Source organism: Leucoraja erinacea, chromosome 1 (genome assembly GCF_028641065.1).
Source record: "Leucoraja erinacea ecotype New England chromosome 1, Leri_hhj_1, whole genome shotgun sequence".
NCBI classification, from domain to species: Eukaryota; Metazoa; Chordata; class Chondrichthyes; order Rajiformes; family Rajidae; genus Leucoraja; species Leucoraja erinaceus.
The window spans coordinates 61257964-61283385 of NC_073377.1; the positions used below are offsets into that span (position 1 = coordinate 61257964).

Here is a 25422-nt window from a genome sequence, read left to right on the forward strand (position 1 = left end):
CGCTTACGGGGCCACGCTACCAGCACCGGCCGATCAATGACAATATGCGCCGGCTTCAGCCACGCAACCAAAACAGTCTCATGCCGACCCCCCATGTCCAGGACGAATGTAGATGAGCCATGCTCTAGGACTCGGAAGGGACCCTCGTACTATGCAGGAAGATGAACTGGCAGTCCTCCAGAGCAGAGGGAACGTGCGGACGGAAGGACCCATGACCACACGTGGGCACCGGCGCCAGCTTTCCCACCACCTGCTGAAGACGTTGCAGAGCGTCCGATGGCTGCTCAACCTGGCCCCGTGCTGGCGGGATGAACTCCCTGGGCACCGTCAACGGAGACCCATACACCAACTCGGCGGAGGAGGTGGCAGTGGTGGGAACGGTGCGGATCAGTGCGGTGCGGATCCCCAGCAAAACCCACGGGAGAGCGTCCACCCGTTCCGGATCAGTGCGCCGTGCCTTTAGGACAGCCTTGAGTTGGCTGTGAAACCGCTCCACCAGTCCGTTCGCCTGCGGATGATATGCCATCGTGTGGTGTAGGCGAACCCCCAGGAGGCGTGCCATGGCCGACCATAGTTCCGACGTGAACTGAGGCCCCCGGTCCGATGTTATGTCCAGTGGCACACCTAACAGGGTGATCCAGAGCGCCACCATGGCTCAAGCACAAGTGGCTGTTGAGGAATCAAGTAGCGGAATGGCTTCAGGCCACCGCGTGAAGTGGTTCACGACGGTGAAGAGATAGGTCATGCCCCGGGACGGCCCCATGATGTCCACGAGAATGTGGTCAAACCGCTGCAGAGGGATGACGAACTCCTGCAATGGCACACACACGTGTCGTTGCACCTTGGCGGTGTGGCACGGGATGCAGTTGCGCGCCCAATGCCCAACCTTCTTCCGCAGCCCTTGCCACATGAAGCGGGAGGCTAGCAGGGCCGTTGTCGCCTGGATGGACAGATGTGCAAGCCCATGGAGCACCTCAAACACCCTGCGCCACCAGGCGACGGGGACGATGGGTCGCGTAAGTCCAGTGGAGACATCGCACAGCAGCGTCGCACAGCAGCAGCCGCTGCCAGGGCGGAATAATTGATACCCTCAGTGACTTGGAGAACCGTGTGAACCGCAGGTCATGTGATGAACGGCGGGGTCACCAGTTGTAGCGGCCTGGACGAGGTCAGGAAAAGGCCAGACTTCAGGCAGGTTCAACAGTAGTTTTTAATGACACAGCGAGAACACACACACCCCCGATAAGGACCTCGGGAAACCCCTGTCCCTCAATAGCCGAGGGGGATGACCCAAGGAGTGGCCTAACCCCCAGGGACTGCCACAGGATCTTATATAAAATAATTTTACCAAGATTACTACATTTGATTCCTTTTATCACTCATTTATGGAATGTGGCTGTCATGAGCAGGACTGGCATTTGTAGTCTGATTGGTCTCCAACTGAATGGCTTTATCACTTCAGAAGAAGGAATCCATGTAACTGTCAGTTGGGAGCCTCTTTCAGACATTACTGAACAACCCAGCATTTATTAAGCTAATATTAACTGCTCCGGATTTTCATTTAATTATGATTTGGAGTTCCAGGTTTCAGTGGTGTACTTTAATCTCTTGACATTGTATCGACGATGGTATCATTCTCTTCTGCATTTATGTTTGTTGCTGGAAGCTAGAAAGACATAACAGATATTATAAATAAAATATTTAATTCCACCTTGGATATTAGAGTTGAGTGAGAGAGCAGGAGGCTTGAAAATGATAAACCACCACATTCACAAAAGAAAAGGAAAACTGGGTAGAAACATAGAAAATAGGTGCTGGAGTAGGCCATTCGGCCCTTTGAGCCAACAGTGCCATTCAATATGATCATGGCTGATCATCCAGAATCAGTAGCCTGTTCCTACTTTCTCCCCATATCCCTCAATTCAGTTAGCCCAGTTATTTCTAACTCTCTCTGTCATACATCCAGTGAATTGGCCTCCACTGCTTTCTGTGGAAAATAATTCCACGGATTCACAACTCCCTGGCTGAAAAAGGTTTTCCTCATCTTAGTCCTAAATGACTAACCCCTTATTATTAAACTGTGTCCCTGGGTTCCAGACTCCCCCAACATGCGCAACATTTTTCCTGCATCTAGCCTGTCCAATCTCTTAAGAATTGTATATGTTTCTATAAGATATCCTTCTAAATTAAAGTGAACATAAGCCAAGTTGATCCATTCCTTCATCATATGTCAGTCATGCCATCCTGGGAATTAACATGGCAAACCTATGCTGCACTACCTCAATCGCACAAATGTCCTTCCTCAAATTAGGAGACCAAAACTGTGCACAATATTCCAGGTGTGGTCTTACCAGGCCCTTGTACAACTCCAATAGGACCTCCTTGCCCCTATACTCAAATCCTCTCGCTATGAAGGCCAACATGCCATTAGCTTTCTTCACTGCCTGCTGTACCTGCATGCTTACTTTGAGTGACTGATGTACAAGGCCACCCAGGTCTCTTTGCAACTCCCCTATTCCTAATCTGACACCATTCAGATAATAATCTGCCTCTTTGTTCTTGCCACCAAAGTGGACAACCTCACATTTATCCACATTATACTGCATCTGCCATACTTCTGCCCATTCACCCAACCTATCCAAGTCACCCTGCAGCATCCTCATAGCATCCTCCTCGCAGCTCACACTGCCACCCAGCTTTATATCATCCGCAAACATGGCGATGTTACATTTAATTCCTTTGTCTAAATCATTAATATATATCGTAAATAACTGAGATCCCAGCACTGAGCCTTGCGGCACCCCACTAGTCGCTGCCTGCCATTCTGAAAAGGACCCGTTAATTCCTACTCTTTGCTTCATGTCACCCAACCAGTTCTCTATCCATGTCAATATCCTACCCCCAATACCATTTGCTCTAATTTTGCACATTAATTAATCTCTAGTGTGGGACCTTGTCAAAGGCTTTTTGAAAGTCCAGATACACCACATCCACTGGCTCTGCCTTATCCATTCTACATGTTACATCCCCAAATGATTGCAGAAGATTACATAGAAACATAGAAAATAGGTGAAGGAGTAGGCTATTCGCCCCTTCAAGCCTGCAGCGCCATTCGATATGATCATGGCTGATCATCCAACTCAGTATCCCATCCCTGCCTTCTCTCCATACCCCCTGATCCCTTTAGCCACAAGGGCCACATCTAACTCCCTCTTAAATATAGCCAATGAACTGGCCTCAACTACCTTAAGTGGCAGAGAATTCCACAGATTCACCACTGTGTAAAAAATAATTTTCTAATCTTGGTCCTAAAAGACTTCCCTCTTATCCTTAAACTGTGACCCCCAGTGCTGGACTTCCCCAACATCGGGAATAATCTTCCTGCATCTAGCCTGTCCAACCCCTTAAGAATTTTATAAGTTTCTATAATATCCCCCCTCAATCTTCTAAATTCTAGTGCGTACAAGCCGAGTCTATCCAGTCTTTCTTCATATGATAGTCCTGCCATCCCAGGAATCAGTCTGGTGAACCTTCTCTGTACTCCCTCTATGGCAAGAATGTCTTTCCTCAGATTAGGAGATCAAAACTATATGCAATACTCCAGGTGTGGTCTCACCAAGACCCTGTACAACTGCAGTAGAACCTCCCTGCTCTTATACTTAAATCCTTTTGCTATGAATGCTAACATAACATTTGCTTTCTTCACTGCCTGCTGCAACTGCATTCCTACTTTCAATGACTGGTGTACCATGACACCCAGGTCTCGTTGCATTTCCCCTTTTCCAAATCAGCTACCATTCAGATAATAGTCTACTTTCCTGTTTTTGCCTCACATTTATCTACATTATACTGCATCTGCCATGCATTTGCCCACTCACCCAACCTATCCGTCACCTTGCAGCCTCCTAGTATCCTCCTCACAGCTAACACTGCCCCTCAGCTTCGTGTCATCCGCAAACTTGGAGATGTTGCATTCAATTCCCTCATCCAGATCATTAATATATATTGTAAATAGCTGTGGTCCCAGCACTGAGCCTTGCGGTACCCCACTAGTCACTGCCTGCCATTCTGAAAAGGACCCGTTTACTCCTACTGTTTGCTTCCTGTCTGCCAGCCAGTTCTCTACGCACATCAATACTGAACCCCCAATACCGTGTGCTTTAAGTTTGCATTCTAATCTCTTATGTGGGACCTTGTCGAAACCTTGTCGAAAGCCTTCTGAAAGTCCAGATATAACACATCCACTGGTTCTCCCTTATCCACTATACTAGTTACATCCTCGAAATATTCTATAATATTCGTCAAACATGATTTACCTTTCATGAATCCATGCTGACTTTGTCCAATGACTTCACCACTTTCCAAATGTGCTGCTATCCCATCTTTAATAACTGACTCCAGAATTTTCCCCACCACCGATGTTAGACTAACTGGTCTGTAATTCCCTGTTTTCTCTCCCACTCCCTTTTTAAAAAGTGTGGTTACATTAGCTACCCTCCAGTCCTCAGGTACTACTCCAGAATCTAAAGAGTTTTGAAAAATTATCACTAAGCATCCACTATTTCTGTGGCTACTTCCTTAAGTACTCTGGGATGCAACTTATCTGGCCCTGGGGATTTATCGGCCTTTAATCCATTCAATTTACCTAACACCACTTCCCGGCTAACCTGGATTTCACTCAGTTCCTCCATCTCATTTAACCCCCCGGTCCCTTGCTATTTCCAGCAGATTATTTATGTCTTCCTTAGTGAAGACAGAACCAAAGTAGTTATTCAATTGGTCTGCCATGTCCTTGTTTCCCATGATCAATTCGCCTGTTTCTGACTGCAAGGGACCTACATTTGTTTTAACTAATCTTTTCCTCTTCACATATCTATAAAATATTTTGCAGCCAGTTTTTATGTTCCCTGCCAGTTTTCTTTCATAATCTATTTTCCCTTTCCTAATAAAGCCTTTTGTCCTCTTCTACTGGACTCTGAATTTCTCCCAGCCCTCTGGTAGGCTGCTTTTTCTGGCTAATTTGTACGGTTCATCTTTTGTTTTGATACTATCCCTGATTTCCCTTGTTATCCACGGATGCACTACCTTCCCTGATTTATAGTTTTGCCAAACTGGGATGAATAATTGTTGTAGTTCATCCATGCAGTTTTAAATGCCTTCCATTGCATATCCACCGTCAACCCTTTAAGAATCATTTGCCAGTCTATCTTGGCCAATTCACGTCTCATACCCTCAAAGCCACCTTTCTTTATGTTCAGCACCCTTGTTTCTGAATTAGCAATGTCACTCTCCATCCTAATGAAGAACTCAACCATATTATGGTCACTCTTGCCCAAGGGGCCACGCACAACAAGACTGCTAACTAATCCTTCCTCATTACTCAATACCCAGTCTAGAATAGCCTGTTTTCTCATTGGTTCCTCTACATGTTGGTTTAGAAAAATATCCCGCATAAATTCCAAGAAATCCTCTTCCTCAGCACCCCTGCCAATTTGATTCGCCCAATCTATATGTAGATTGAAGTCACCCATTATAATTGTTTTACCTTTGTTGCACACGTATCTAATTTCCTGTTTGACGCCATCGCCAACTCCACTACTACTGTTAGGTGGCCTGTACACAACTCCCACTAGCGTTTTCTGCCCCTTAGTGTTTCGCAGCTCTACCCATATTGATTCCACATCCTCCAAGCTAATGTCCTTCCTTTCTATTGTGTTACTCTCCTCACTAACCAGCAATGCTACCCCCCCCCTCATTTTCCTTTCTGTCTATCCCTCCTGAATATTGAATTCATGAATGACCAAGGCTGGGATGTTCAGTTCCCAGCCTTGGTCACCCTGGAGCCATGTCTCCGTGATCCCAACTATTTCATATTCATTAATAACTATCTGCACATTCAACTCATCCACCTTATTACGAATGCTCCTTGCATTAAGATACAAAGCCTTCAGGCTTGTTTTTACAACACTCTTACCCCTTATACAATTATGTTGAAAAGTGGCCCTTTTTGATTTTTGCCCTGGATTTGTCTGCCTGCCACTTCACTTTTCACCTTGCTATTGCTTCTACCCTAATTTTACACCCCTCTGCCTCTCTGCTCTTTCACCCATCCCCCTGCCACATTAGTTTAAATCCTCCCCGACAGCACTAGCAAACACTCCCCCAAGGACATTGGTTCCATTCCAGCCCAGGTGCAGACCATCCTGTTTGTACTGGTCCCACCTCCCCCGGAACTGGTTCCAATGCCCTAAAAATTTGAATCCCTCCCACTTGCACCATTTTTCAAGCCACGTATTCATCTGCAATATCCTCCTATTTCTACTCTGACTAGCCCGTGGCACTGGTAGTAATCCAGAGATTATTACCTTTGAGGTTCTACTTTTAAGTTTATCTCCTAGCTCCCTAAATTCACCTTGTAGGACCTCATCCCTTTTTTTACCTATATCGTTGGTGCCAATATGCACCACGACAACTGGCTGTTCACCCTCCCCCTCCAGAATGTTCTGCAGCCGTTCAGTGACATCCCTGACCCTTGCACCAGGGAGGCAACATACTATCCTGGAGTCTCGTTTGCGGCCGCAGAAACGCCTATCTATTCCCCTTACAATTGAATCCCCTATTACTATTGCCCTTCCATTCTTTTTTCTCCCCTCCTGTGCCGCAGAGCCACCCATGGTGCCATGAACTTGGCTGCTGCTGCCTTCCCCTGGTGAGCCATCTCCCCCAACAGTATCCAAAATGGTATACCTGTTTAGGAGGGAGATGACCGCAGGGGACTCCTGCACTACCTGCCTACTGCTATGCTGGCTATTGGCCACCCGTTCCTTTTCTGTCCTCTTCCCTTTTACCTGCGGTGTGACCAACTCACTGTACGTGCTATTCATGACTTTCTCAGCATCGTGGATGCTCCAGTATGAATCCAGCCGCAGTTCCAATCATTCAATGCGGTCTTCCAGGTGCTGCAGCTGTACACACTTCCTGCAAAGGTAGTCACCAGGGACACCGACCATATCCCTGATCTCCCACATGTTGCAGGCTGAGTACACCACGGGCCAATCTCCACTGACATAGCTTACTCCCAAATTAAATCAACTCCCTCACACTATAAAAATCTTTATCCTTTAAACTGTACCTTTACTATTAAATACTGTACCCTTAACTCACAGAACCCTTAACCTACAGAACCCTTAACTCACTGATCCCTTAACTCACAGAACCCTCAACTCACTGAACCCTTAACCTGAAAGCAGAAATGAAAACCTGTGGTTGCAACCAATCAGCTGCTTCCTCTGGTCCTCTTCCACCAATCAGAAGCTTCCACCAGACCCCTTCTCTGGAAGTGAGATGGAACGCTGCAGATTTGGGTAACTCCTCCTCTCGCTCCAATGGCTCCCCGGGCCTCTGTGAAGGCAAGCCCCACGCTCGATTTATAACTCACCGCCCAGGTAACTCCTCCTCTCGTTCCAACGGCTCCCCCGGCCATTAGTCAAGCATGATTTCCCCTTCGTAAATCCATGCTGACTTTGACCGATCCTGTCACTGCTTTCCAAATGAGCTGCTATAATACTCGATTTATTCAGAAAGTAGAAGCACTAGGTTAAATATCTTGAGTAAAGGCAAAACTATCTGGAGTTCATGTATGATTATAAAAATTAATGACGGAGAAGAGATTTCAGAAAGATATAGGAAGACTTGAAAATGGAAAATGGAAAGACACATGGCAAGAACAATTTAATGTGATTAATTGTGAGATGAACTTTGCCAAAAACAGCACAGAGAGCCAGTGAAAGGAAATTGGTCCAATCAAATCACCTTTTAATAGAGATTAACATACAATTTGTTCTCCTGTCTGCAGCATCTGCACATTGGCCTTCAGTGACTTGAATACAAACATACCCAAGTCCCTTTGAATGGCATCGCGAACCGACCTCTCACGATTTAACAAATATTCTGCTTTCCTGGTATTTTCTTCAAAGTGGACAGTGAAATAATGATTGGGAATTACAGATGAGATTAAGAAAGAAATGTCTGAAGAGGAAATATAAGAAATGAAAATAAGTGGTCTTGATATTCCTCAACACCTGGACGGCACATTATCAGGTTTTTGAAGATAGTTCATAATATTGGAGGGAGTATCTGTGATAGTCTGGACACCAAGGTTATCAGGCTATACAATTGCTATCACCATCATCTAAGAGATGGAAATCAATGTCTGCTGAACATAGCTGATCTGACTGGAAGAGTGTAAACAGATGAAAATTAATGAGGGAAGCAGGAAAAGAAAAATAATGCTCTGGTATTTTATTTTATTCTTCACATGTTTATGTTATAATGTTTTATTCTTAATTGTTTACTGTATATCATGTTGTTACTTGCAAGCAAGTACACATACTTGCTTGCAAATTCCTTGTATGTGTACATACTTGGCTAATAAAATTTATTCAATGCAATTCAATTCAATGTTGAAAATATGAGACTCAAAATACTGCTTGTAATCTGATAACTAGAGAATGCTGAAAATACTCCACAGATCGGGTAACATATGTGGTGAGAGGCAAACTAAGTTAATGTTACAAAAGTTTCAGATACACTTCTGGCACAAACTGGAAAATCCAGTTAGCTAATGGGGCTGTCCCACTGTACGAGTTAATTTAAGAGTTCTCCAGAGTTTCCTCTGATTCGAACGCGGAGAATTACGGTAATAGCCGCTCGTAGGTACTCGGGGCTCTTGCGGATACTTTTCAACATGTTAAAAAATCTTCACCAGTCTTCCCGAGCTTACCACGTTTCCCGAGTACCTGCCATTAGCATTAAGAGCCGCTAAAAGAGACGTTCCGAGCTCCGACGTAACCGCTACGTACATTCTACGTGCTTCCACGAGTTTGATTTATTTTTAAACTCGGGAGAGCTCTTGAATTAGCTCGTAGAATGGGACAGCCCCATAACACTCTTGAATTTAATATTAAATTCCAGGTTCTGTAAAATGCTTAGGTGGAAATTGAAATGCTGTTTCTTGAATTTTTATTGGGTCACAATTTTCAACTTTTGATGTTAGACCATCACACGAAGGTCCATTCAGCCCTCTGATTCTTTTCCAGTTCTCTATCATTACCCATATTCTCAGATTAGTTTAGTTAAGATATACAGCATTGAAACAGGCCAGGTCTGAAGAAGGGTCTCAACCCAAAACATCACCCATTCCGTCTTTCCAGAGATGCTGCCTGTCCCGCTGTTACTCCAGCTTTGTGTCTATCATGGAAACAGGCCCATTGGCCCAATCCCATGCCAGGAATCAATCACCCTTACACACTAGTTCTAAGTTATCCCACTTTCTCATCCACTCTCTACATATTAAGGAGGGGCGTTTTGTTTTTACAGAGACCAACTAACCTATAAACCCCCACATCATTGGGATAAAGGAGGAAACTGGATTACTTGGGGGAAGCCCATGCAGTCACAGGAGACCGTACAGACAGCACCCAAGGTCAGGATCGATCCTGGGACTCTGGCGTTGTGAGGCAGCAGCTCCACCAATTGCCTTATTCTGTGGATGTACAGTTCTTTTTGTTCAAAAAATAATGAATTCGCTTTTGAAAGCCATAATTAAATCTGCTTCCATTGCTTTCACCACTTTATCAAGACAATGCATTTTCAATCCTATGCCCTCACTGTGTATAATGTTTTTATTGATATTGTCTTTGTCAGCCGTCCATTTTCAAAACTTTTAAAGCTGTTTGTGAAGATAAATGCAAAAGTTAAAACATTCTGTTCATATCCCAAGAGAATCTCAAACTAGCAGTCCACTATTGTTTAATTAAAAATTGGTGCTTTAAAGCACTCCTCAGCAAACAATGTTCACGTGACTTATCAGATTATTAAGCACCACTGTAATGAAGAGAATATCTATGGCAGGAACACGCGTGGATTCCTGTAGACTCTGATTTTAATAGCAAAGGTTTATATTGGAATTGCTGATATATGGAGAATACCAATTCAAAAAAATATATGATTAGTTTTTCATTGATGTTTTGTTAATCTATTTTATTCTAATTCCAATGCTTATTTGAGTAAAAACACATTCAATTGTTAGCACAAAATAGGCGATTCAGTGCAGATCATTAACCAGAGCATGTTCTGTGATTAACTTATCAGCAGCAAGTCATTGGCATGAAGAGGTAGGAACAATGTGTTTGTAAACCTCAAGCTGACATGCTGGTCAAAATCGGGTACGTTGGACCTTGCACCGTGCAAGTACAGCCCATTTGTATTCAAGCTTTTCATGCACCTTTTCTAGGTGAAAATCTGCTTTTAAAACTAACACAATCCATGTTTCATGTGACAGTCAGTGATTCAGTACTGTGGTGTGGTGCAGAGATTCCTAATCTTCAGTGCGTTCTTAGTGTAGGTTTACGAACTTGTGAATTATAAGTTTATAAGTTTCCTCCAAGTGTCCTTGTTTCCTCTCTGCACCCCAAAACTGGGTGGGCTGGTGGGTTAACCGGCCACTGTTTGCAATGCCAATCATACCTGTAACATTTCAGGGTTTAAAATTATATAATTTTAAGTCACCACAAAAACTGATTACTACAGTGTGCAACAAAATCCATACCTGTTGAAATACATCTGCCCCTTCATCATAATCCACAACAGTGAAGAAGAGTTTATTAGAAAATGCAGAGGAATACCGCCATGAATTTGCAAGCACCTGGTACTCTTCATTTGCTTGTCTGCAGAAAAATAAAATGCCAGATACCAAAATAAATCAGAGAATTGCACTCCTGTCATTACAGAAAACGGCTGTCATTAGGCTTATATATATCTCGAGATGCTGCCTGTCCCGTTGAGATACTCCAGCATTTTGTGTCTATCTTAAATTTAAACCAGCAACTGTAGTATCTGCAGTTCCTTCCTACACGCGTTTGGAGACAGAGACAGACAGACAGACAGACAGACAGACAGACAGACAGACAGACAGACAGACAGACAGACAGACAGACTTAAGGTAGTCCTATTTCCAAGCTGTGGATCAATAATTCGGCATGTTATGGTCCTTCAAGTGGTTATCGATGTACCGCTTAGTGTGCTATAGGTTTCTGCCAGCACCACCTTTTCACAATTCCAAATCTCCAATTCTTGTCCTTCAGCTCAACCTGCCTACACTGACCAACATGGTCCATCTACACCAGTCCCACCTGCCCGCGTCTGGCAGAAATACTTTCTCCTCAAATTCCCTCATAATTCCACCGATTAACTTACTCCCATAGATCCTAATCACTAATCTCTTTCTTAACATGAAGCCACAAGGAAATGCAGATGCTTGAATCTTGATTAAAACATGGAGGAACTCACTGGTTCGGGCAGCATCTGGGGAAGGAACGGACGTTTGAGTTCGGGTCTCTTCTTCAGATTCTCTTTGCCGAGGTCTTTTATCTGTTTATCAGGCGCATCATTCACATATTATTACACACTTCAATTAGATCTCACCTTGGTCTCCCTTGTTCCATTGAAATTAATTCTAGACTCTAGTCTCTGCTCATAATTGCAGCCTTGCCAATATTCTTGTAAATCTCCTCTACCTCTTCTCCAGCCCTGCCAAAACCTTCCTGTCATTAGATAATCCAAATAATTCCCTCTATCTGTAGTATAATCAATATTTTATATTATTAAATAATTCTTTGGTCTTCTTTGTTCTTGCTTTCTGTGCTTCAACCAATAATGTGCCATCTTTATCGATACACATAGTTACATCCTCGAAAAAAGGCAATTAATCAGAAAACCTTTTCTTAACAAATCCAAGCAGAGCACCCTTAATTAATTTGTGCAATTCTAAACATTGATTTACACTATACCTCAATTATTTTCCCAACAATTTATCCGCTATTATGTCAGGCTGATTTGCTTGTCATAACTTGATCTATCTCTTTCACCATTTTAAATAACAATGCCGCATCAGTAACCTTCCACTGCTCTGTCGCCAGAGAATTGGAGAATAGGATAATGAATGTCAGAGGTTGTATTATTTCCCCCCCCCCTTGCTTCATTTAAGGAGGGAGGATACATGTTGTTTCATCTTGTCAATTTAATCCATTTTTGAAGATGCTATATCCCTTACTCCCACAATTAGCATTTCTGAAACATTAACAATTTTCCCGAATGTTTATGTCCATATCATCCACCTCTTCCATGAAGCTGAATGCAAAATATTAATTTACAACTTTTCATATCTTCTGCCTCCACTGCCATGCAGTTATTTTGTTGCCTGTAAGATACATAGGTATATAGACAATGGGTGCAGGAGAAGGCCATTCGGCCCTTCGAGCCAGCACCACCATTCAATGTGATCACGGCATCGGCTATGAGCTCCCCTTTCCTTTCTAATTGTCTTCTCCTTTGCATATTTGTGGAACATCTTTGGGTTTCCTTGATTTTATCAGCTACTATTCTCATGTACTCTCTTTTCTCTTCATAACTTCCTTTTTAAATTTTTTCCCGTGTACTGGTATTTATGATTAATATTCTTCAGATCACTAATTTTATTTCAATGTCATTGTTTTCTGTTTATTAATAGTAACTTTATATTTCTAACAACTTTAATGTACCGGTAGGTACACTGACATAAAAGGATCATCGTCCGTTGCTATTATGCTATGTCTAAATAGCAGAGAAATAAGCCATTTCTGAAATCAGAAACAGTTTCCGTTTCTTTCACATGGTAATAAAATAGTAACAAAATAAACTCCAAATGTTGGAAACATGTATTGAAGCAGAAAATGGTGGAACTGGTCAGTAGGTCAGGCTGCATCTCCAGAGAACCAAACAGTCACCGTTTCAGGTCAATGACATTTCAACAGAACAATGCTGATATTTGCTCACCTGCTGAGTATTTCCAGCATTTTCTGGTTTTATTTCCACTCATATGACATTTATAATAAATGAGCTGTAACATAGGTTCAACTGATATTTTACCTTAAAATACTAGGTTTTCAGAGAAGGTGGCTCCTCTGAGTTCATTGACATTTAACCATTGTGAAAATGATTGTGCTTTTCTACATTCAATTTATATTATTGTCTTAATTTAACATCATGAGTAATTAATTCTACATCCGCAGGTCGATTCACGAATTTACATCCATAAGTCCACAAGTTGATAAGTCATAGGAGCAGAAATAGGCCAATCGTGTTTTCAATACCATAAGTTTCTATGAGATTCCCCCTCTCATTCTTCCACGAGATTGTTCCAGAGTTACAGCAGCAAATGTTATATTGTTTTCTGCATGAATGCGATTTAAAAATTGTTAAATATCTATATTATGAGTATATCTATGAGTATCTATGAGTATAGAAGTTGTAATGTTAAAATTGTACAAAACATTGTGAGGCCAATTCTGGAGTATGGTGTGCAGTTTTGGTCGTCAAATTGTAGGAAGGATGTCAACAAAATAGAGAGAGTACAGAGGAGATTTACTAGAATGTTGCCTAGGTTTCAGCAACTAAGTTACAGAGAAAGGTTTAACAAGTTAGGTCTTTATTCTTTGTAGTGCAGAAGGTTAAGGGGGAACTTGATAGAGGTCTTTAAAATGATGAGAGGGATAGACAGAGTTGACGTGGATAAGCTTTTCCCACTGAGAGTAGGGAAGATTCAAACAAGGGGACATGACTTGAGAATTAAGGGACAGAAGTTTAGGGGTAACATGAGGGGGAACGTCTTTATTCAGAGAGTGGTGGCTGTGTGGAATGAGCTTCCAGTGAAGGTGGTGGAGGCAGGTTCGTTTTTATCATTTAAAAAAAAATTGGATAGTTATATGGACGGGAAAGGAATGGAGGGTTATGGTCTGAGCGCGGGTATATGGGACTAGGGGAGAATACGTGTTCGGCACGGACTAGAAGGGTCGAGATGGCCTGTTTCCGTGCTGTAATTGTTATATGGTTATATGGTTATAGTCAATTAAAATACTTTTTTTTCATTTCACAGTCACTAAAACAAGTGGTGTTGTAACTATGTACTTTTCAGAGGTGATGTACACAGTTTGTTTGTTACTTGTAGGCTTACATGTATCCAATTTTATATTAAAACTAGACCAAGTGCAGACCCGTTGGGTATGTTTCCCCAACAGCGTTTGCGGGGGGGGGGGGAGGGGGAGCACTCATATTAACCACCGCCCAAACTCACAGGTGGGGGGGGGGGGGTGAGAGAGAGGGGAGGGAGGGGAGCAGAGGAGGAGGAAACGGGACAGATTTGGGAGGGAAAGGAGAGCGGGGGGTAGGGGGTGAGAGAGGGGGATGGGGAGAGAGAGATGTGGGGGAGGGGGGGATGTGTGGAGGGAGGGGAGGAGGGAGGGAGTGGGAGAGGGGGGGGGGGGGGAGAGAGAGGGGAAAGAGTGGGGAGGGAGAGTGGAGGAGGAAGGGGGGAGACATGGAAGAGTGCGGAGGGAGGAGGAGAGGGGTAGGGGGAGTGATGGAAGAGGGACAGAGGGGTAGGAGGAAGGGGGTGGGGTGGAGAGAGAGAAGGGGGGGGGGGGGGGAGAGTGGGATGGGTGGGAGAGGGAGAGGGGGTGAGGAGAGAGAAACATAGAAATTAAGTGCAGTAGTAGGCCATTCGGCCCTTTGAGCCTGCACCACCATTCAATATGATCATGGCTGATCATCCAACTCAGTAACCTGTACCTGCCTTCTCTCCATACCCTCTGATCCCTTTAGCCACAAGGGCCACATCTAACTCCCTCTTAAATCTAGCCAATGAACTGGCCTCAACTACCTTCTGTGGCGGAGAATTCCAGAGATTCACCACTCTCTGTGTGAAAAATGTTTTTCTCATCTCTGTCCTAAAGGATTTCCACCTTATCTTTAAACTGTGACCCCTTGTTCTGGACTTCCCCAACATCTGGAACAATCTTCCTGCATCTAGCCTGTCCAACCCCTTAAGAATTTTGTAGGTTTCTATAAGATCTGCCCTCAATCTTCTAAATTCTAGCGAGTACAAGCCGAGTCTATCTTGTCTTTCTTCATATGAAAGTCCTGACATCCCAGGAATAAGTCTGGTGAACCTTCTCTGTACTCCCTCTATGGCAAGAATGTCTTTGAGCATTGGACATTGTGACATCACACGATGGAACGTTCAGCGGGTGCTGGTGCTCCTGCAAAGGCATATGTAAATGATTCCATTCCGATTGGACATATGTGAACATTGGGCATTGTGACATCACACGATGGAACGTTCACCAGGGGCTGGGGTTGATTCTATGGGTGAGATGCCAGTTTTTTTTTTAAATATTGGGAGGGAGGGGGGAGAAGGATTTGATTAAAAATGTGTACATAAATACGACAAAATGGAATCAGGAGTTTCTATAAGATCCTCCCTCAATCTTCTAAAATCTAGCGAGTACAAGCCGAGTCTATCCAGTCTTTCTTCATATGAAAGTCCTGACATCCCAGGAATCAGTCTGATGAACCTTAACCATATAACCATATAACAATTACAGCACGGAAACAGGCCATCTCGACCCTTCTAGTCCGTGCCGAACACGTATTCTCCCCTAGTCCCATATACCTACGCTCAGACCATAACCTTCCATTCCTTTCCCGTCCATATAACTATCCAATTTATCTTTAAATTATAAAAACGAACCTGCCTCCACCGCCTTCACTGGAAGCTCATTCCACACAGCTACCACTCTCTGAGTAAAGAAGTTCCCCCTCATGTTACCCCTAAACTTCTGTCCCTTAATTCTCAAGTCATGTCCCCTTGTTTGCATCTTCCCTCCTCTCAGTGGGAAAAGCTTATCCACGTCAACTCTGTCTATCCCTCTCATCATTTAAAAGACCTCTATCAAGTCCCCCCTTAACCTTCTGTGCTCCAAAGAATAAAGCCCTAACTTGTTCAACCTTTCTCTGTAACTTAGTTGATGAAACCCTGGCAACATTCTAGTAAATCTCCTCTGTACTCTCTCCATTGGTGAACCTTCTCTGTACTCCCTCTATGGCAACAATGCCTTTGAGCATTGGGCATTGTGACATCTGTTTCCCCAACGGCGTTTGCGAACGGCGTTTGCGGGGGGGTGAGAAGAGGGGAGGGAGGCGGAGGAAACGGGATAGATTTGGGAGGGAAAGGAGAGCCGGGTAGGGGGTGAGGAATGGGGAGAGAGCTTTGAGGGAGGGGAGATGGGGAGGGAGGGGAGATGGGGAGGGAGGGGGAGGAGGGAGGGATGGGGAGAGTGTGTGTGGGGGAAGAGGGGGGAAGAGAGTGGGAGGGAGGAGGAGGAGAGGGGTAGCGGGAGTGATGGAAGAGGGACAGAGGGATAGGGGAAGGGTGTGGGGGGAGAGAGTGGGAAGGGGGTGGGGTAGAGAGGGGATGGGAGGGGTGAGGAGAGGGGGAGGAGAGAGTGGGAGAGAAGTGGAAGTGGGGAGGGAGGGGTAGAGGGGTAGCGGGAGTGGTAGAAGAGGGACGGGGGAGTGGTGGATGAGGGACAGAGGGGTAGGGGAAGGGTGTGGGAGAGAGGGGAATGGAGGGGAAGAGAGATGGGTGGGGGGGAGAGGCGTGGGGTAAGGGGGTAGAATGCTGATGGGGAGGATTCTGCTCTATGACCTGGGTCGGTGCTGTTTCTACCCCCTCCCCTCCCTCTACCCCCTCCCTGGGGCAGAGAGGAGGGGGAGAAAGGGGAGAGTAGAGGGGGTGGAGATGTGGGGTGGAGATGTGGGGGGGAGATGAGGGGGGAGATGGGGGGGGGGGGGGGGGAGAGAGGCAGAGGAGAGGGGGGGGAGGAGGGAGAGGAGAGGGGGGAGGCCGCTGTCGCTGTCGCTGTCCCCGCTCCGAGTTCTGGTCGCCACTGCCGCTGTCACAGCCGCCGCTGCCTCTGCCCCAGCTCCGAGGCCGCCAGCTCCACCATTAGGCCTCGGCGCAGGCGGAGACGGGGGATACGACAAAAGAAGTCACATCCACCGAAGGAAGAGAGACCAAAAACGTGTTCCTCCCCTTCCCTTCCCTTCCCTTCCCTTCCCCCCCTTCCCCCGCTAATGAGGAGGCACAAAACTTTAAACTGCCCCGGGCGCTCAAAACCCACCCTACGCCACTGCCTATGGGTGAGTGGTGGAGTATTGTGTTTGGGAACCAGCCCTCCCGTGACGCCATGCCCCCCCCCCCCTCAATCACTACCCCCCTACCTCTCTACCCCCTCCCCTCCCACTCCACCCTCCTCCCCTGTAGCCACACCTGCGCAGTTGGGAGTTAAGCATGAGTGGATAGGGCAGGGTGTGGGGTAAAATAAGTGAATGGGAACCAATGCAAGGAGACAGTGGGCCATAAAAGGAGGACAGAAGCAAAAGGTAGAAGGAAGATAAGAAAAACAAACCTGAAAGCTTTGTGCCTTAATGCGAGGAGCATTTGTAATAAGGTGGATGAATTGAATGTGCAGTTAATAGTTAAGGAATATGATATAGTTGGAATTACGGAGATATGGCTCCAGGCTGACCAAGGCAGGGAGTTAAACGTGCAGGGGTATTCAATATTCAAGGATAGATGGAGAGGAAGAGGAAGTGGGTTGGTCAAAGAGGAGATTAATGCAATAGCAAGGAGAGACATTAGCTTGGATGCTGTAGAATTGGTATGCATGGAACTACGAAACAGCTAACGGCAGAAAATGGTTGTTGGAGTTGTATACAAACCACCAAACAGCAGTAGGGAGGTTGGGGATAGCATCAAGCAGGAAATTAGGGATGCGTGTAGCAAAGTTACAGCAGTTATCATGGGTGACTTTAATCTACATATAGATTGGGTCAATCAAATGGGTAGCAGCCCTGAGGAGGAGGATTCCCTGGAATGTATACAGGATGGCTTTTTTAAACCAAAATATAGAAGAACCGACTGGAAGGGAGGCCATCCTAGACTGGGTATTGTGTAATGAGGAAGGATCGTTACCGAGCCAGTTGTGCAACAGTGACCATAATATGGTGGAATTCTGCATTAGGATGGGGGGTGACACGGTTAATTCAGAGACTAGGGTCCTGGACTTAAAGAAAGGAGACTTTGAAGGTATGAGATGGAAATTGGCCAGGATAGACTGCAAATTATGCTTAAAGGGTTGACGGTGGAGATGCAATGGCAAAGATTTAAAAGCCACATGGATGAACTCCAAAAATTGTTCTTCTCTCTCTGACGAAAAAATAAAACGGGGAAGGCGGCTCAACCATGGCTAACAAGGGAAATCAAGAATAGTATTAAATCCATAGAAAAGGCATATACATTGGCCAGACGAAGCAGCAAACCAGAGGATTGGGAGACATTTAGAACAGAGGAGGACAAGGGGTTAATTAAGAGGGCGGAATCAAGAGTATGAAAGAAAGCTTGTGGAAGTATAAAAACGGACCCTAAAGCTTCTTTAGATATGTAAAAAGGAAAAGATTAATGAAGACAAATGTAGGTCTCTTGCAATCAGAGACAGGTGAATTTATAATGGAAAACAAAGAAATGGCAGTTAAACAAGTACTTTAGTTCTGTCTTCACTGAGGAAGACAGAACCTAACAAGACTTCCTTCTTAAAGGAAGGGAGGAACTGAAGGGAATCCAAATTAGTCAGGAAATTATGTTAGGTAAATTGTTAGGTCTGAAGGCAGATAAATCCCCATGCCCTGATGGCCTGCATCCCAGAATACTCAAAGAGTGGCCCCAGAAACCGTGGATGCATTGGTGATCATTTTCCAATGTTCTCTCTGGATCAATTCCTGTGGACTGGAGGGTAGCCAATGTAACTCTAATTTTTAAGAAAGGAGGAAGAGAGAAAACGGGGAATTATAGACCAGTTAGACTTACATCAGTAGTGGGGGAGATGCTTGAGTGGATTGTTAAAGATGTTATAGCAGCACATTTGGAAAGCAGTGTCAATGTCAGCATGGATTTATGAAGGCGATATCATGCTTGACTAATCTACTGGAATTTTTTGAGGATGTAACAAGTAGAATAGATAAGGTAGAGCCAGTAGACGTGGTATATCTAGACTTTAAAAAAGCCTTTGACAAGGTCCCACACAAAAGATTAGTATGCAAAATTAGAGCACATGGTATTGGGGATAGGGTATTGACATGGATAGAGAACTGGTTGGCAGACAGGAAGCAAAGATTAGGAATTGACGGGTCCTTTTCAGAATGGCAGGCAGTGACTAGTGGGGTGCCGCAAGGCTAGGTGCCGGGATTATTTACAACATATATTAATGATTGAGACGAGAGAATTAAATGTGGCATCTTCAAGTTTGCAGATGATACAAAGCTGGGTGGCAGTGAGGATGTTATGAGGCTGCAGGGTGACTTGGATAGGTTGGGTGAGTGGGCAGATGCATGGCAGATGCATTATAATGTGGATAAATGTGAGGTTATCTACTTTGGTGGCAAGACAAGAAGGCAGATTATTATCTGAATGGTATTAGATTAGGTGAAGGAGAGGTGCCACGAGACCTGGGTGTACTTGTACATTAGTCACTGAAAGTAAGCATGCAGGTACAGTAGGGAGTGAAGAAATCTAATGGCATGTTGGGCTTCATTGCGATAGGATTTGAGTTTAGGAGCAAGGAGGTCTTACTGTAGTTGTACAGGGCCCTGGTGAGACCGTACCTGGAGTATTGTGTGCAATTTTGGTCTCCTAATTTGAGGAAGGATATTATTGCTATTGAGGGAGTGCAGCGAAGGTTCACCAGGTTAATTCATGGGATGGCGGGACTGACATATGATGAAAGAATGGGTCGATTGGGCTTGGATTCACTGGAATTTAGAAGGGTGAGAGGGGATCCTATAGTAGAAACATATACAATTCATAAAGGATTGGGCAGGCTAGATGCAGGATAAATGTTCCCGATGTTGGGGGAGTCCAGATCAAGGAGTCACAGTTTAAGAATAAGAATAAGGATTGAGGTGAAGAAAAACCTCTTCACCCAGATAGTTGTGAATCTGTGGAATTCTCTGCCACAGAAGGCAGTGGAGGCCAATTCACTGGATGTTTTCAAGAGAGAGTTAAATTTACAGTAGCTCTTGGGGCTAAAGGAATCATGGGGTACGGGGAAAAAGCAGGAATGGGGTACTGATTTTAGACAATCAGCCATGATAATATTGTATGGCGGTGCTGGCTCGAAGCGCCGAATGGCCTACCACTGCACCTATTTTTTTTATGTTTCTAAGTTGGAGATGTAGTGTGAAAACAGGCCCGTCAGCCCAGCAAGACCATACTGGCCAATGATCACTCCACTAGCTCTATCCTACACACTAGGAATAATTTACAGAAGCCAATTAACCTACAAACCTGCAAGTTTTTGGAATGTGGGAGGACATTGGAGCATTCGGAGAAAACCCAAGCAGTCACAGTGAGATTGTGCAAACTCGGTGCAGAAAGCACCCATATACAGAATGAAACCCGGGTCTCTAAAGCTGTAAAGGCAACTCTACCGCTATCCCACAGTGCCACCCCTGATGATTAGAGTCTGATGGCGTTGAATACTGCTTGCAACCAATGCAATAACCACCAGGTGATGCCTGCAAAGGCTGCCTCGCCAACAGTCTGTCTGTCCCTTCCTTCTTTGTTGTTTTATATTATGTGTTAAATGTATGTTTTTGTGTTCTTTTGCTTGTTTTATGTGTGGGGTGGGGGTGGGGGGTGTTGGGGGAATCTCTCACCTAGACAGAGAAGCAATTTTTTTCAGTATCATATCTCCGTCTGCACTGCGGTCTATCAAGGAGCTGGAGGCCTCTGCTGGCGACCGACTTCAGGAGCTCCAACCGTAGGAACTTGCGGACTTTAACATTGTGGTTATAGACCAACTTCGGGAGCTCCAGGCCTCAGGAGCTTCGACCGCCCTGACACGGGAGTTCAATCGCCCCGACGCTGGGGGTTCGACCGCTGGCAGCGGGAGCTTAGATCGCCCCAACGGATGGTTCAAATGCCTCGATCGCGGTAGAATAAAGAGGGAAGAAGATTAGACTTTATTGCCTTTCATCATAGTGAGGTATGTGGGGAATCCACTGTGGTGGATGTTTATGTTAACTTTTATGTAGTTATGTGTCTTGGTGCTTTTTTTAGTATGGCTGTATGCTAAATCGAATATCACTGGACCTTAATTGGCACATGTGACAATAAAATACTTTTGAAACCTTTGAAACCTTTGAACAAAAGTCAGATGGCCTCTTATGTCCTAATGGTCAAGTGCCATGTGGAGAGCCAGGAAGAGCACATTATGTGAATTATAGTGGGTCCAGATCCTTACTAAAGCTGGAATTGATTTGTGTTGTAACCAATCTCCAAGGGTTATGACAATATGTCTTAAACTTGATACTGTGGTGAAACATGGTGATGTCTATGACAAATCCGTGTCATAACAACACCACCCTTCCTGGAGAAGCATAGTAGATTAAGGAGATACATGTTTACCATATGTGACAACTCCATGTGGAGAGCAGCACCAACTATTGAATACTGTGTCTGTGAAAAACAACTACACATGAAAGCCATTGACATCATCAACCAAAGGGATTATGGAGCTTCCTTCTCAAATTTGCTTGTATTAAGAAATCTATTACTATAGAGATGTAAAGCTAAGGTTCCATTAGGTGCTGGTCAGGCTGCATTTGGAGTACTGTCAGCACATTTGGGCTCCATATCTGAGGAAGGATGTGCTGGTTCTGGAGAGGCTCCAGAGGAGGTGGATGTGGAAAGGATGTTTCCCCTGGTGGGAGAGTCTAGGACCAGAGGTAATAGCCTCAGAATTAAAGTGTGCTCTTTCAAAAAGGAGGTGAGGAGGAACTGCTTTAGTCAGAGGGTAGTTAATCTGTGGAACTAATTGCCACAGAGGATTGTGGAGGCCAAGTCAGTGGATATTTTTTAAGGCAGAGAAGACAAATTCTTGATTAGAACGGGTGTCAAGAGTTATGAGAAGAAGGCAGGAAAATATGATTAGGAGGCAGGGATCAGCCATGATTGAATGGCAGAGTGGACTCGGTGGGTCAAACGGCCTAGTTCTACTCCTATAACTTGTGAACTATTCTACATCTGCTATTTGATGACATGCAAGATGTGATCCCAACCAATTGGCTCATCTCAGCTTCAATCCCAGTGCAAACATTGGTCAAATAAAGCTATGCCATCACTTAAAATGTCCTCTCAATCTTCCTCGTAACAATACTGTACTTCACCTTCAAGAATATTCCAGGTAGACTTATTCTCAGATAAAATTAGAAACTGTTCAACTTTCATTGTCTCCACTCCAATAATTCACTGCTATTGAATTTGTCATACGCAGACCACTTGTGCATACTTGAAGACCAAGCTCAAAGTCATCAAAAAGTTACACTGAAATGTACAAAAGGATTAGCCTTGTACAAACAAAAAGATCCTCTACCAACCTACACTCCTCACAAGACTTAGCCTTAATTATGAAAATCTACAGCATGGATTAACCATCACTAATTTTCAGTAATACAGAGGTATCTCTGAGCAAAGGCAGATTCACTCTTTGGTGAATGTTTTTCAAATTCCAATTAATTCTAACAATATCGGTTATTTTCCCAAAACACCTCACTCTGGGTTCACTTCACTCTGCTTCCTTCTTTAATTATGCAGCAACATAAAATACTGCTGCAAACTACATGGTTCAGATGTCTATGTCATTTTGTTGTGAATGGTGACGTTTTCAACACAAGCAACATCAACCATTAGAAAGTGAAGTGATTTTAAATAGTAATTTGCCTAGGGCATCCAAGAAAGTCTAATTTTGTTAACTTAAGAAGAATACTCGACAGATTTCATCAAGATTTACCTAATTATACTATTATTTAAATAGACTTCAATCAAAATTTCCTGTTTATCCAATTATTTACAATCATTTTAATATTTACTTACCATGGATCGATTCATGATTGTTGCCAACACTTCATGAGTTACTTCTCACATTTAACAAGCTTGGACTTAATGTTTAATATAGTCCCATTATATGCCTCCATCTTCCATCTCTCTATACACCTCCACCAAGATAAGCAGACTACTTATGACATATGTTTTTGCATATCACTGCACTTTCAGTAAAATTATGTCATTATCGGTTGTGCTTACGAGCTGGAGGGAATACAACCTATTGTTTGGTTTTACAAAGGTCTTTCAATATAAGGAACAATTATTTCTCTAGCCTAAATTAATTCAAGGCATAGAATTTTTGCAAGGACCAACCTGTTCTTTTTAATTACAGGCATTATGTAGGTCTATTTATAATGCATACTGATGAGGTAAGAGCAGTGATTGGAAGTTATATTTTTTCTTTGTTGATACGAGTGTGATGCTTGTTGAACAGATATATGGGAATATCAGATAGAGAAGCAAAATGTTTTGGAAAGATTGAGTAAAGAGAAGTTAAGGCAAGATAAATTAGAACAAGGAGAATAAAGATTATGTAGGACTGGTAAAGATCAGGTATGACTGAAACATTTATAGAGTAGGATATGATGAACTCCTGGAGTGGCTTTTAATTGAGAAGATTTTGAATTCAGTGTGCAAAGAGACATGGAGTCAATGCAGATCTGTGAAGTTTGGAGATTAAAGTCAGATTAAATATGAGCATAAAAAAACGAAGATATATTAAGAGGTGAGCTTCAGAAGTTTTCAGCCTGGAGTGAGAGGGCAAATAATGGGTTTCATCTTGAGCTAATGGATGAAAAGTGAAACTGACTCCAATATTAATATAAAATACTGCAGGTGGTAGAATTCTGATATTAACAATAAAAAATGCTGGGAATATACAATTTATCTGGCAGCATCCATACAGAGATAAATATCAAAAATAACCTGGTTCCGATAAAATGGTACCAACTTGCACCATACATTTTGCTCCTCCCAAATTTGTCTGGTCTGTGGAATATTTTCAACTTTCAGGGATATTTCATACCGGGAAATGCCAGGACAAGTTCCCAGAGTGATTTGAAACAACTTAGAAAGGGTCATTTTTATGTTTCACTCAAGAAGAAAAATAATCCATTGGATAACTCTGAAAAAGGACATAAGCAAATGAATTTTGAGGCAGGCATAATTTTTTCCATAGCAAGCCTTGTGTCTTTCAACCAAATGTTAGAATATTAAAGATGCATTTTAGTTCATACTTCATATGATACCATCAATGTAAACGTATAATATCCTAGTTACAGAAAATAACCATTCTTTTAAAAAAAATCTCCTGAAAAAAGTGGCACTTGCAATGATGAGTGTTAAACGAAAATAGAAAATTCTAAGGAGATACTTCATGAATTTCTAATCATCATAAAGAGCCCTAATCGTACTTAGCCTTGGCAAAATCCTTTCAAATATTCATCATGAAATTGGTGGATTGCCTGTTTCTGAATTAATAATATCAATTAATCTCATTGTTGCCATGTGGTTTGGTAATTCAAAATCATATTGACTGTGTTATTTACAAAATTCATGGCTCAGAAATGTTCATCAAATTATTTAGTCCAGCAAGGGAACAATAAAATCATGGAATATTAATGGTCAAGGAGTCATAAAAGAGTATTTTTTGAAAAAATATGACTGGCAATGATCAAATGGCCTAATTGCTCCAATGGCTTAAGAACATAAAAGGGTATTTGAAAATAAATAAGTTCTTAAGTTATAGGAGCAGAATTAGGCCATTTGGCCCATCGAGTCCACTGCACCATTTAATCATGGCTGACCTATCTTTCCCTTTCAACCCCATTCTCCTGCCTTCTCCCAGCAGCCTTTAACACCCTTACTAATCTAGAACGTGTCAATCACCACTTGAAAAATACCCAAAGATTTGGCCTCCATAGCTAACTGAGACAATTCATTCCACAGATTCACTGTATTCCGGCAAGATAAATGTCTCCTCAACTCCTTTTATTCAGAGTCTGTGCCTCCGGTCCTAGACTCTCCCACCAGTGGAAACATCCTCTTCACAGCCACTCTATTCAGGCATTTCATAATTCGGTAAGTTTCAATGAGATACCCTCTCATCCTTCTAAACTCCAGTGTGTCCAGGCCCAGAGCCATCAAACACTCATTATACGTTAACCCAATCATCCCCAGGATCATTCTCGTAAACTTTCTCTGGACCCTCTGCAAAGCCAGCATATATCCTACTCAGATATGGGCCCAACTGCTTACAATACTCCAAATCCGATCTGACTAGTGCCTTATACAGCCTCAGCATTATATCCCTGCTTGTACATTCCAATCTTTTTGAATGTTAAAATTAGGTTAACCTTCCTTACAACGACTCAACCTGCAAATTAATCCTTTGGAAACCTTGTACAACCACTCCCAAGTCCCTTTGCCCAAATGATTTCTGAATCCTCTCCTCATGTAGATCTACCTTTATTCCTACTACCTAATAGTCTACCTTTATTCCTACAACCAAAATGCATGATTGCACACTTTGCTACACTGTATTC

The 25422-nt window shown here is 43.5% G+C and overlaps 1 protein-coding gene across 1 annotated transcript in view; it reads right to left on the bottom strand.

The window, feature by feature from the left end:
• tusc3 (tumor suppressor candidate 3) overlaps positions 1-25422 on the bottom strand; it is a 390927-nt gene that overhangs the window by 234999 nt on the left and 130506 nt on the right. The window contains exon 3 of the mRNA XM_055635574.1: positions 10610-10727. Within this exon, the coding sequence (XP_055491549.1) occupies positions 10610-10727 (118 nt within the window). The remainder of the gene's footprint in view (positions 1-10609; positions 10728-25422) is intronic.